The sequence below is a fragment of the Anolis carolinensis genome, chromosome 6 (assembly GCF_035594765.1).
Source record: "Anolis carolinensis isolate JA03-04 chromosome 6, rAnoCar3.1.pri, whole genome shotgun sequence".
Classification (NCBI taxonomy): Eukaryota; Metazoa; Chordata; class Lepidosauria; order Squamata; family Dactyloidae; genus Anolis; species Anolis carolinensis.
Genome location: NC_085846.1, coordinates 16,890,347 through 16,904,359, shown reverse-complemented (window position 1 = coordinate 16,904,359; position 14,013 = coordinate 16,890,347). Strand labels below are relative to the sequence as shown.

At 40.7% G+C, this 14,013-nt stretch overlaps 1 protein-coding gene across 1 annotated transcript in view; it reads left to right on the top strand.

Moving 5' to 3' along the window:
- The first annotated feature begins 5,645 nt into the window (after positions 1 to 5,645).
- Positions 5,646 to 14,013, top strand: part of LOC100563880 (17-beta-hydroxysteroid dehydrogenase 14) — an 18,416-nt gene continuing 10,048 nt past the window's right edge. Inside the window, exons 1-4 of the mRNA XM_016996706.2 lie at positions 5,646 to 5,826; positions 8,925 to 8,969; positions 11,811 to 11,911; positions 13,082 to 13,148. Coding sequence (XP_016852195.1) covers positions 5,739 to 5,826; positions 8,925 to 8,969; positions 11,811 to 11,911; positions 13,082 to 13,148 — 301 coding nt within the window. The 5' untranslated portion in view covers positions 5,646 to 5,738. The remainder of the gene's footprint in view (positions 5,827 to 8,924; positions 8,970 to 11,810; positions 11,912 to 13,081; positions 13,149 to 14,013) is intronic.

The window sequence follows — 14,013 nt, the reverse complement described above, 5'->3', positions numbered from 1 at the left end:
CATCTGTAGGTTAAATGTTTTTGAATATTTACATAAAACTGTAATTTAAGATAATAATAAGACTTTAATAAGATAAGATTGTCCAACTCTTGATTGCCTATATACTCAAGTATAAGCCGACCCGAATATAAACCGATTACTTTAGTATAAGCCCGGGGGGGGGGGGGGTCAGCCCTAAAAAATGGCTGAAAAATTCTGCTTATACTGGAGTATATACGGTATGTTTTCTTTTAAATTACTGTAGACAGAAGGAAATTTTTATGTCTTTAGTCGAGATGTTTTTCCATTTAGCCACTTGAACGTCATGTCCCCAATTTTGGACACACCTTATCCTGTAATTTTTACAAGTTCATTTTCTGTCTCCAATTTCCAAAGGTGTTTATGCACTTTTTAAATTACATGATTGGTGTCCTTGCACAATTCCAAGAAAAACTCCAGCTCTCGTTTATCTTCATTAAATCTCACTTTGCAATCTCAAGTAGGATCAAGATCTCCACCTCTAAGAGTGAGTCGATGACTGTTTTTGCCTGTTTTCTGTGGCAATAAAGGCAGTCCCTGAGTTACAGACGTCTGACTTACAAATGACTCATAGTTAAGAATGGGGGAGAGACAATAGGAAGTGAGAGAAATCTACCCCTAGGAAGGGACATTCTTTCCTGGAAGAGTTATCATGGGGAAAAGGAGTCTCCACTGAAGCTTTATCACCAATCCTTGTTTCTATAATAAGCCAAAATTTTCAAAATTCAGTTGTCACAGGGTTAGAAAGCAAAGTGAAATCTTCTAAACAGGGGCACAGACAGTAAAGCAAACACCACAAGGGTGTTCACCCTTCCCTACGCTATCCAAAGTATGTGTGTGTGTGTGTGTGTGTGTGTGTGTGTGTGTGTAGGCTGAAATTACACTTAAAAATGTACCTGTTGCAACCTACATACAAATTCATCTTAAGAACAAATCTACAGAACCCATCTTGTTCGTAAACTGAGGACTGCCTGTACTTTTATTTTGCTAACTGGACGAGATGTGATTTTTCTTGCTCAAAGCATGAGATCTGTTGTGGTTGTGTTGTTGCAAAGTTTTGAATAAAAATAACACCAAACATAGGAAATCAATCATAGCCTTTAATGTGGCATTCTGCAGAATGAAGGAAAAAACCCGGAAAAAATAGTTCCTAAAGTCCAATTTTGTCTAAAGCATGTAAACTTTTCTGAATCCAGATTATCTGCTTTGAACTGGATTATATAGCAGTGTAGACTCATCGATGGCCAACAGGGAGCTCTGTCATGGGCTGGTCCATGAGGTCATGAAGAGTCGGAAGCAACTGAACGAATAAACAACAAAGACTCATACAATCAAATTCAATGCAGATAATCTGGATTCAGAAGCTGGATTATATGGCAGTGAAGGTCCAGCCTGAATGAGATCCTCTGTGCGTTTGACTTTGTCTCACATTCCAGAAATATGCTTCTCTCTCTCTTTTGTGGCCTCCTCTACACTGCCATTATAATACAGATTGAACTGGATTATATGGCGGAGTAGACAATGCAGTTCAATGTACATTGTATGAGTCTATGCTGACGATATAATGCAGTTACAAACTGCATAATATGGTATGACAGTGTCCATGGGGCCTATGTATGCTTCCCATTCTCTAAGCGTTCCCAAGAGGGAATCCCAAAAGGCCATCTAGTCCAGCCTCCACTATCTGTTGTAATCAAAAAGATGAGTTTTAGGATCGAAGTGGAATAGAAAGTTTTGAGAAGGAAATGTCACAAACAGAGGAAATAGAAGGTATAGATGGGTGGCTTTCACAACCTGTTGCAAAAGCCAGTGAACAAAGAAGAATGCCAAAAAAAAAAGAAGAAGAAGAAGAAGAAGATGATGATGATAAAACGACGGAGTGACAGGATGCTAATCAGGAGACGTTCAAGAATGTTCGAGAAGGTAGACATCACAGAGGGCCATTTCACCTAGCCATGGCCAATCCGCTTGGTTCCTTTATGTTTCATCAGATCTGGGACCCAGTGGAGTGACTTTTAAGTATTACCTCCAGTAATTTTAAGTTGGATTGTGAAGGCTATGTGTGCCAAGTATGGTTTAGATCCATCAAACCACAGAGGAGCCTTTGCAGTACAAACAAATATACATACATACCTTGACTTTATTATATAGAGACTAGCTGTGCCCGGCCACGCGTTGCTGTGGCGAAGTATGGTGGTTTGGGAAATAAAGTATTGAGGAATTGGTGGTAGTTAAGGTAAAGGGTAAAGGTTTTCCCCTGACATTAAGTCCAGTCATGTCTGACTCTGGGGGTTGGTGCTCATCTCCATTTCTAAGCCGAAGAGCCGGCGTTGTCCGTAGACTCCTCCAAGGTCATGTGGGATGACTGCATGGAGCGGCGTTACCTTCCCGCCGGAGCAGTACCTATTGTTGCACTCACATTTGCATGTTTTTGAACTTCTGGGTTGGCAGAAGCTGGGGCTAACAGTGGGGGCTCTCTCCGCTCCCCCAATTTAAACCTGTGGCCTTTCGGTCCAGAAGTTCAGCAGCTCAGCGCTTTAACACGCTGCGCCATCAGGGGATATTATTTCCTAAAGGTTGTGAATATACAATATTTCTGATTGGTTTTTTTTCTGTTGGAGGCAAGTATGAATGCTGCAATTAGGAAAAATGATTAGGATGTAATGGCCTTGCAACTTTAAAGCCTGGCTGTTTCCTCCCTGAGTGAATTTTTTGTTGGGAGGTGTTAGCTGGCCCTGATTCTTTCCTGTTTGGAATTCCCTTGTTTTCAGAGTGGTGTTCTTTGCGATATTTTATGTGCTTCTACTGTCTGTGGCCCTGAGAAAACAGAGGATTTGCCAGACTTTGATGATGGGAATAATTTGTTGGGAGGTGTTAGCTGGCCCTGATTGTTTCCTGTGTGGAATTCCCCTGTTTATTTACTGTCCTGGTTTTAGAGAGTATATTGTTCTGCATTATTCTATCCCAGTAATTATTTCATATTAAAGTAGAATCTCACTTATCCAACATTCACTTATACAATGTTTTGGATTATCCAACGCAGTCTGCCTTTTCATAATCAATGTTTTTGTAGTCAGTGTTTTAAATTCATTGTGATATTATAGTGGTAAATTTGTAAATACAGTACAGTAGAGTCTCACTTATCCAACATAAACGGGCTGGCAGAGTATTGGATAAGTGAATATGTTGGATAATAAGGAGGCATTAAGGAAAAGCCTGTTAAACATCAAATTAGGTTATGATTTTACAAATGAAGCACCAAAATATCACGTTAGACAACAAATTTGGCAGAAAAAGTAGTTCAATACACAGTAATGCTATGTAGTAATTACTGTATTTATGAATTTAGCACCAAAATATCATGATATATTGAAAGCATTGACTACAAAAATGCATTGGATAATCCAGAACATTGGATAAGCGAGTGTTGGATAAGTGAGACTCTACTGTAATTACTACATAGCATTACTGCGCATGGAACTACTTTTTCTGTCAAATTTGCTGTATAATATGATGTTTTGGTGCTTAATTTGTATAACGATTACCTAATTTGATGTTTAATAGTCTTTTCCTTAATCCCTTATTATCCAACATATTCACTTATCCTGCCGGCCTGTTTATGTTGGATAAGTGAGACTCTACTGTATATTGATAATCTTATATTATCTGCTTAGAACTGGATTATATGAGGACCCTTCTTCACAGCTGTATAAAATGCATACTGAAGTGGATTATATGGCAGTGTGGAGTCAAGATAATCCAGTGCAAAGCAGATAATATAAGATTATAAATGGGTTATATAGCTGTGTGGAAGGGCCTTGAGTCTACACTGCCATATAATCCAGTGCAAATTAGATAGCTTAAGTCTGCCTGTCCCCTAACTGAACCCTGGCTGTCCCTTGGCTTGCTAGGAGTTGGTTGCTAGGAGACGAAGTGGGCAGAGATTAGCCCTCTAAACTGGCAGCAATTGGATAAAAAAATTATTGCTCTCCCTCTAATTAGTACTTTGTTTTTCTTTTCTTTTTGTTGTATCAACCTGGAGGCATGGATGATGGGTTGTGTTGTAAAATTTCGAGGTTGCGGGGCCTGTACTTTTGTTGTTTTGTGAGTCGCCGTGATGCCATCACTCTTTTATATATATAGATGTTTCAGACTATCCACATGAAATAGTGACATCCCCTGCTTTCTGGGAGTAACAACATCCTTGCAAGTTATTGTTATGGTTGGGATATGGCATGGCCCTATCTACATTGCCATTGGAATGCAATTCGAATTGTATTATATGGTCAGTGTAGACTACACTGCCATATAATCCAGTTTCTGAATCCAGATAATCTGCTTTGAAGTGGATTATATGGCAGTGTGGACTCATATAATCCAGTTCAAAGCAGATTATTTGGATTCAGAAACTGAGTAATATGGCAGTATAGACCTAGGACCCTTCCACACGGCCATATAACGCAGAATATCAAGGCAGAAAATCCCATAATATTTACTTTGAACTGGGTTATCTGAGTCCACACTGCCATATATTCCCGTTCAAAGTAGATAACATGAGATTTTATTCAGCTGTGTGGAAGGGGCCCTGGTTTTATAATCCAGACTGAACTGCATTGAATAGGATTATATGAGGCCCTACCTGCACTGCCATATAATCCAGTTTCTGAATCCTGATTATCTGCTCTGAACCAGATTGTATAGCAGTGTAGACACACATAATCCAGTTCAAAGCAAATGATTTGGATTCAGAAACCGGATTACATATCAGAGTAGATCCAGCCTGAATCTGCATTGCCATGTAATCTGCAGTATAATGGCAATGTAGGCTGGATTTACACTGCTATATAATCCAGATTATCTGTTCTGAACTGGAATATATGGCCCCTTCCACACAGCTATATAAAATCTACATTGAACTGGATTATATAGTAGTGTGGACTCAGATACTTCCATTAGAAGCAGGTATTGTGGATTATCTGACTTGATATTTTGGGTTATATGGCTGTGTGGACGGGCCCTATGCAGCCCCTTCTACACTGTCATATAAAATCCAGATTATGTGAACTGGATTATACGGCAGTGTGGACTCAGATGACCAAGTTCAAAACAGATATTGTGGATTATCTGCCTTGATATTATGGGTTATATATGGCTGTGTTGAAGGGCCCTATGAGGCCCCTTCTACATTGCAATATAAAATCCAGATTATGTGAACTAGATTATACAGCAGTGTGGACTCAGATAACCCAGTTCAAAGCAGATATTGTGTATTACCTGCCTTGATATTTTGGATTATATGACTCTGTGGGTGGACCCAAGGAGATTCCTTCTACGTTGCCATGTAAAATCCAGACTATTTGGTTTGAACTGGCTCATATAATCCAGTTCAAAGCAGATAACCTGCTTTAATAATCTGGGTTATATGGCAGTGTAGAAGGGGCCTTGCTAAGATTGAAAGATCTCCAAGAGATCTCATTCTGTCACAAGATGAAGACCAGAAAAAAACAGTAATATAATATGTCAAACTCCTCTGCTATTTAGCATTCCAGCAAGTGCTGGTGGTGAACCTGCCAATTGAATGTTGGACTCCACTTCCCGGTGAGCCGTGGGAGGCGTGAGCATGCGCAGTGGGGGAAAGAAACCACATAGGGCTGCTGTGTATTTAAGAGATCAGCTGGACCCAGAGTGATCAGTCAGGCAGAAGTGCAAGGGGAGTTGCAATGGCAAGTGGGCTGCGGTATCCGGGGAAGGTGGTGATAGTAACCGGGGCCACCAGGGGCATTGGCGAAGGCATCGTCAGAGAATTTGGTGAGTTCAGAAAGAGAAGATTTTTTTAAGTGACGAGAGTTAAATTTAGGCTTTATTAGTTCATAAGTAAAGTGATCTTAAAGTAGTGAGGTTGTGAGGTCTGTTAGAAACTAGGCAAGTGAGATTTATATATCTGTGGATTGTCCAGGGTGGAAGAAAGAACTCTTGTCTGTTGGAGGCAAGTATGAATGTTGCAATTGGCCACCTTGATTAGCATTTGAATGGCCTTGCAGCTTTAAAGCCTGGCTGCTTTCTTCCTGGGGGGAATCCTTTGTTGGGAGGAGGTGTTAGCTGACCCAGATTGTTTCCTGTCTGGAATTCCCTTTTTTCTGAGTGTTGTCCTTTATTTACTATCCTGATTTTAGAGTTGTTTTTTTTAATATTGGTAACATGATTTTGTTCATTTTCATGGGCAAGCTAACACTTCCCAACAAAGGATTCCCCTAGGCAGGAAGCAGCCAGGCTTTGAATCTGCAAGACTTGCAGTATGTTCTCATCTCAAGTCATTTTCATGGGCCAGCTAACACCTCCCAACAAAGGATTCCCCCAGGCAGTAAGCAACCAGGCTTTGAATCTACAAGACTTGCAGTATGTCCTCATCTTAAGTCATTTTCATGGGCCAGCTAACACCTCCCAACAAAGAATTCTCCCAGGCAGTAAGCAGCCAAGCTTTGAAACTGCAAGGCCACTCAATGCTAATCAAGGTGGCCAGTTGCAACCTTCACACTTGCCTCTAATAGACAAGAGTTCCTTCTTCCACCCTGGATCTTCCACAGATATATAAACTCCACCTGCCTAGTTTCCAACAGACCTCACAACCTCTGAGGTTATTTGCCATAGATGTGGGTGAAATGTCAGGAGAAAATGCTTCTGGAACATGGCCATACAGACTGGAAAACTCTTAGCAACCCAATAATAATTTAGTGCTCAGTGCTAGACTGTGGATGGGACTCAGGAAGTGTGTCATGTGGCTTTTTTTAGGGTTAAAAAGCTGAAAGGCGGAAATGGGTTTGGAAATGGGTGGAGTGATCCATCAAAACAGGAAATGCGGCCAGAATAAAAATGAGAAGTTTAATTTACTTCCAGCCACACTCTGGATTGGATTGACCAAACACACTCAGATTATTATTGTGTTTGAATGAGAAAAAAACCGGGAGAGCATTAGCTGTTGAATTTCACCCAGCAAGGTGACATTATTAAAGATGCAGGGTAAACAAGATAATTATCAAAAAGTACAATAGTTTTGTGGCACCTTAAAGACTAACACTTTTAATGTGGTGGACATGTTTGCAATCATAGCCTGATAACATTTCCTTTTGAATACGGTTATGCTCAGTTGATATATTCTTATTACCTGCTTGGCAGGCATGCACTCATGCATACATGTGCATGCATAGAGCAAAATATATGAAAAGCGGGGCAAAAGTTCCACAAGACACAAGTGTTAATATTTGAAATGAGCCTTTTTTGATAGGTATTAGAGTTGTGTTTTCCTTCATTACATCAGTTCTTTCGTTACTGTCGTTACCTTTGGGAGCACGTAACAGAGGAAGCCCACTCCCAGTATGAAAATCAGCTCAACACAAAAGAGTTGAAGTCCAAAACACCCGTAGGGCCAAAGTTTGCCCATACTTGAGACAAGAATACTGTAGGTTACAGTGTGTAGCTGAAGATCTACAAAATGTTGTAAACTTGGCAGGTTGTTACAAGATAGACACAGCCCATTTCTAAACTTTGTGCGTCTTGTGCAATTCTATTTAGGCGTTGCCCTCCTTTTTGCATCTAGTCATTTTTGGCAGAGCCGGGATGTGTTTTTTTAAAATCAAATATTAACTCAAACCATTACACGGTTTGTGTGTACTGTAATGGAGGAAGCTCCCAAAAGTTGTGGATTATCCTTCGGCAACACCTTCTCATCAGGACATTGCTCTAATGTTCTACCTACAATGTTTTTCCCATTCTAAAAAGCCACTGATTTATTGCTGGGGACTGGTAGGATTTCCTTATTAATCTGACAACTGCAGAATTATTTCCCAACCTCTTTTATTGTGTTGTAAGGGGTGGAGGTGATGGAATCCAAAGAGAGTTCAAAGCATTTTTTACGTCCTTACAAGGTATTTCCCCTCCAGTGTAACTTGTCTGACCCAGTATTACATTGTTGCAGTTAAATGGGTGGGGGTATTAATCTGTACATTTTTTTTAATTTTAGGCATTTGTCAGCAAACAAATCATTACCATATTTATTCGGCATACATTTATTTATATATATATTTACAGCATTTATATTCCGCCCTTCTCACCCTGAAGGGGACTCAGGGCAGATCACATTACACATATAGGCAAACATTCAATGCCTTTTAACATAGAACAAAGACAAACAAACATAGGCTCCAAGCAGGCCTCGAACTCATGACCTCCTGGTCAGAGTGATTCATTGCAGTGATTCATTGCAGCTGCTCTCCAGCCTGCGCCACAGCCCGAGCCTACAGTGGTAGGAAATGCTGGACAGTCTCATTTAATAGCATGCCACATAATTCCCATCCCATTATCCCTGAACATGACATCCTGAAGATGTGTTGGTCAACACTTCCCATCATTCCCTTCCTTCATGAGGTTGGTGGGTGGGAGTTCTGGTCTAACACAACTGGGCATCATATTGGAGTTGGCTGGTGTAGGAATGAGCTTCTGCCAACCAAGCAGTTCGAAAACAAGCAAATGTGAGTAGATCAATAGGTACTGCTCTGGCAGAAAGGTAACGGTGCTCCATGCAGTCATGCTGGCCACATGACCTTGGAGGTGTCTACGGACAATGCCGGCTCTTCGGCTTAGAAATGGAGATGAGCACCAACCCCCAGAGTCGGACACCACTAGACTTAATGTCAAATCTTTACCTTTACTTTACATTGAATAATCAGAAAGCAAAAATGTCACTGACTCAGACACTTATGTGGATTTTGGAGTATTTCAGGATGCTCAATGTGTAATGGAATATTTGATACAATCCAATTGTTTTGTTTTTATTCCATTAATATGCAGGTGTTAACAGAGTTGTTAGATTTTGTCTGGCATTCATTTACTCTCCTTCTTTTCCTTCCCAGTTTTCCAAGGAGCCAAAGTGGTTTTCTGTGCCCCAGAATGTGAAGGTGAGATTCCCCCCCTTAATACCTAAACATTACGAAAGAGTTCATTCACTGTCTTGTTCTCAATCTTTCATATTAGGTTGATTAATCTAAAGGAAATGTGAACTTTCTACAGCCCGGAGTTGTAGCTATTCTTTCCTGGAAGGAAGATGAGATAGGAGTATGTAAATCGGGGAATGCAATGTTCTTGGTGTACATTTCTGATAAGTTTTTACCCATTTCTGGATTGCACCATTCACCCATTCTGATTTTTGGGTGTGATGATGAAGGCTGCTAGGACTTGAAAGTTCAATAATATCTGATAAGCCATCAGTTCTTCAATCCTGATATAGACAGATGAAAGTCAGAATCAGTAATTTCTTTCTTGTACTTGTAATAGAAATTAAAAAGGTCATGTTAATCTGAGAGGTGCAAGGATGAGAATGCTGAATTGGTTGAATTTTTGTCATTTGTATAGTTCTAAAAGAATCCTATCAAGACGGAAGTGACCACCCATTTCCCAGCATGTGTTCGCATTGCAAAACCAATATTTTCTTTGTATTTCAGGGAATACTTTCTTCTTTACCACTGAAAAATTCTGATTTGTATGTGTGTGTGTGTGTGTGTGTGTGTGTGTGTGATTTGGCAGTGGTTCTCAACATGTGGGTCCCCAGATATTTTGGCATTCAACTCCCAGAAATCCTAACAGCTGGTAAACTGGCTGGGATTTCTGGGTGTTGTAGGCCAAAACATCTGGGGACCCACAGGATGAGAACTACTGCTGTATGGACTAGAAAGTTGATCTGGGTGTGAAACTTGGACCATATTATGTGTACTACAATAATACAGTGGGCCCTCCACATATGCTTTTCCATTGCGTTGGTGCAATGGGTTAAACTTTTGTGCCGACTGAACTGCTGACCTGAAGGTTGGGTTGCTGACCTGAAGGTTGCCAGTTCAAATTTGTGAGACAGGGTGATCTCCCATCTGTCAGCTCTAGCTTGCGGGGACATGAGAGAAGCCTCCCAGCAAGCACATCTGGGCGTCCCGTGGGCAACGTCTCTGTAGATGGCCAATTCTCTTACATCAGAAGCAACTTGCAAGTCGCTTCTGACACGATTAAAAATGCTTTTCCTTGGTTTAATGAATATAGTCTTTCTGGGAATTGTCTCGAAGAACCTAGAGATTCCTAAAGAAGTGTTCTTGTAGTTTTTAAAAAAATCATTTCTATTTGGAGTTTTCCCATTTTTGCAGAGGCTCTGTGTCCCTAACTCAACAAGAACTTAATGCAATTCTTTGAAGGCTTTTCTTGCTTCCCTTGCAGTCCCAATTTCCAACACCAGGTGGAGCTGCTTTCCTGCAAAAAAAATTTTCCATGTAGAATCCAGGGGTTTAATGTTTGGACAGATTAAACAGTTTAATATTCTAGTTCTAAAATTCTCTAGTACAGAATTGTACCAACCTTCGCTTATCCAACGTTTTGTATTATCCAACAGTCCGCCTTTTAGTAGTTGATGTTTTTATAGTCGATGTTTTCAATACATTGCAATGTTTTGGTGCTGAATTCGTAAATGCAGTAATTACTACATAACTGTACAGTGTATTAAACAGCTTTTTCTGTCGATTTGTTGTAAAACATGTTTTAGTGCTTAATTTGACGTTTAATAGGCATTTCCTTAATCTCTCCTTATTATCCAACATTTTCACTTATCCAATGTTCTGCCGCCCGGTTTGTGTTGGATAAGCGAGCCTCTACTGTATTTCACCAACCTACAAGTCCCAGCATCCCATAGTATAGAGCAGGTATGGGCAAACTTCAGCCCTCCAGTTGTTTTGGACTTCAACTCTCACAATTCCTAACAACCAGTAGGCTGTTAGGAATTGTGGGAGTTGAAGTCCAAAACACCTGGAGGGCTGACGTTTGCCCATGCCTGATATAGAGCTATGGTAGTTAAAGTGGTATCGAACTGCTATGACTATGGCAAAAACATCTGGACAACTGCACAATTTCTGTTAAGGTATATAGAAAACTGGGTAAGTTTTCATGAGGATCAGCACTAAGATTATCACAGATATATGTGTGTAAAGTAAGAAATAATCCACATGCAGGTGCATTGCATGTGTCAATAAAGGCAGGTGATTTCTCTTACTACAATCAGTAGGGTTTAACAACAGAGGTTACAGTATACTTTGGAGCTCTTTACAAACTCTTGCTGTGGGTGCTGAGCTCTGTTTTCCCTGCAGATTGTAGGTACTATGCACTCTGGGAAGGACCACTTGTTTTGTATATAAGTTCGCAAAGCTGAAATAAGCTGTATTTTATTTTGCATACTGAATGACTCTATTTTCTGCTATGTTTGAAGAAGTCTGTTTTATTTTTATGTCCTGGAAAGAGTAATGTATTTTCTTTTGTATAAGCCTACTGGTGTTATTTTGTCTTCAAGGGAACTGCAGCTGGACCTTAAGTTTAGTGCTGTGTGGGACGGATTGTTTTCCTGACACTAAATGCAACAATTTCTACTCACCCTTTGGGGATATTCAGCAGGTGGTTGGAACATATAGCCAAATGGGATGATGGGTTAATCTTAGTATAAAGAGTAGTTATGGGTAACTGTTAGATCTGTGTCCAGTTTGAGACTCCGTGCCTCAAATTCACATTGGTTGCAAGTATGGCCTCAAATAGTGACCTGCATCATGTCAATTAATCTCAACTGAAGGAGAGCCATTGACTGAATGGCTGAATGGTACATCATCTCAAAGACAAGCTCCTAGGAGGCAGTATTATCTTGCTGTTACCCTTTCATCGCCTGGAGCTGTAACTGTCCTCCAAACTCCCCACAACTCTCTTTGCAACTATCTTTGCAGAAAAACAGGGGAAGGCGATTGAGCAGGAACTACATGATTGTGGGGCTGCTGGGGAAGCTCACTTTCAGATCTGCGATGTTCGCTGCGAAGAAGCTATTCAGGTAGGCAGGGACCCTGTGGGGAAAGGTGCTGGTTTGGGAGAACTTCTTTGTGGCATTGTGCTTTCAAGTTTCTGGGGATGAGATTGTGTGGCTCACCCAAGGTCACCCAGTGACTTTCCATGGCCAAGAGGGAATCTATCCCTGGTTTCCAGAGTAAAATCATCCATACCATTACACCATGGCATCTTCTATAGGGGTGTGCAATTTGGTTAAACCCTGTGCCATTTTCAGTGTCCATTTCTCTCTCTCTCTCTCTCTCTCTCTCTCTCTCTCTCTCTCTCTCTCTCTCTCTCTCTCTCTCTCTCTCTCCCTCCCTCCCTCCCTCCCTCCCTCCCTCCCTCCTCCCCCACCCATCCATTTTTTGGGAGGCTCCCAAATTTGGGTGAGCAAAATTCCATTTTTTGATCCAGCAGCTGAAAGATCCTTTTTCACTCTGGGAAGATCCAACCCATTGGGGAACTTCCAAGGCTCCCCATTCTGTCATTTTTAAGGCATCAGTGTTAAGAAACCACTTTTTCTGGGATTGTTTCTCCTCATATCCTTCAACTAGACCTGGGTTAAGGCATCAGACTGAAGAAACCACTTTTTCTGGGATCATTTTCTCTCAACAGCCTTTCAAAAAACTTGAAGGTACACAACAGCAACAAACCTAATGAATCATTAATTATACCTTACTTGGGAAGTGAAGTGCTGAAAACGTATTTGTAGCTGAAAGCTGCCAGGTTTGAATCCCACCCAGGGAGAGTGCGGATGAGCTCCCTCTATCAGCTCCAGCTCCATGTAGGGACATGAGAGAAGCCTCCCACAAGGATGGTAAAACATCAAGACATCTGGGCGTCCCCTGGGCAACGTCCTTGCAGACGGCCAATTCTCTCACTCCAGAAGTGACTCAAGTTGCTCCTGACACGGAAAAAAAATTGTAGCCCCAAGAGGCTTAGCCTTCCTAATGTCGGTCTCTTTCTATTGAGAAGTTGTGCATGCCTTCCGTACACTATCGCTGATTGTGCCTACCCTTGCTGGAGATGGTGGAAGTTGTATCTTCAAAGTGTGCATTATGGATGGTCACCCTGACAGCTCAGAGGTGTAAACTCATATGAATTGTATTTTGTCTTGCTAAGCATCTCCCCTGCTTTACTTCTCCCGTTTTACTAACCTTGTCCCTTTTCACAGAATCTGGTTGCTGTAACCATTGAATATTATGGATGCCTTGACTGCCTGGTGAACAATGTTGGAGTCCGTGAGTCGTTTCTAAAACCCTGGCAGGGAAGGACATACTGGAACAATGGGGCCTGGGGAATTTTTGGGATGTGTTAAAGGCCAGGAGCAGGGCTGTGAATGAAATGCACAGGTTGAGATTTTAATGTTAACTTACGTGCAAGGCCATCATTTATATTTATTTGACAACTGTAATAAAAATAAAAATAATAGCTTTATTTATATCCTGCTCTCTCTCCCCTCAGGGACTCAGAGCGGCTCACAACAGTATAAAATCACAGAATACATACCGTGGTTAAACAAATAGATTTTTCAAATTAAATACACGACCAACAGTAGCCAATTACAACGATTAATCAAACTATAATAGACAACAAAGACATTGTATATAAATAAGATAAAATACATCAACACACAATACTTACAATGTGTTACCATTAAAACTACCCAAAACACTGTCCTAGTTAGAGTCAGTTTAAGATATTTTTGTTGTATTTTTCCATTCAATGTTTGATGTTCAACCATTTAGCCATTTTCAAAAGCCTGTTTCATTGCCATGCTTTTAACTCTTTCCTGAAGGTTAATAGTGTGGGGCCTGTCTAATCTTTCTGGGGAAGGTGTTCCAGAGCCGGGGAGCCATCACCAAGAAGGCCCTCTCTTCCCCACCACCTGAGCTTGTAGCAATTAGTGGACATGTTCCTTTTTTTTAAATTAATTTTTATTAAGTAATTTAAACAGTGAAAGAGTGGGAACAATTATAGGTATAGAACAGAAAGTGAAAAGGGAAGGGAAGGAAAGAGGATAGAGAAAAAGAAAAAAACGAAAAAAAAACAAAAAAACCAAAAAACTGGAGCGGAGTATGTATATAGCTACATACATACACATAT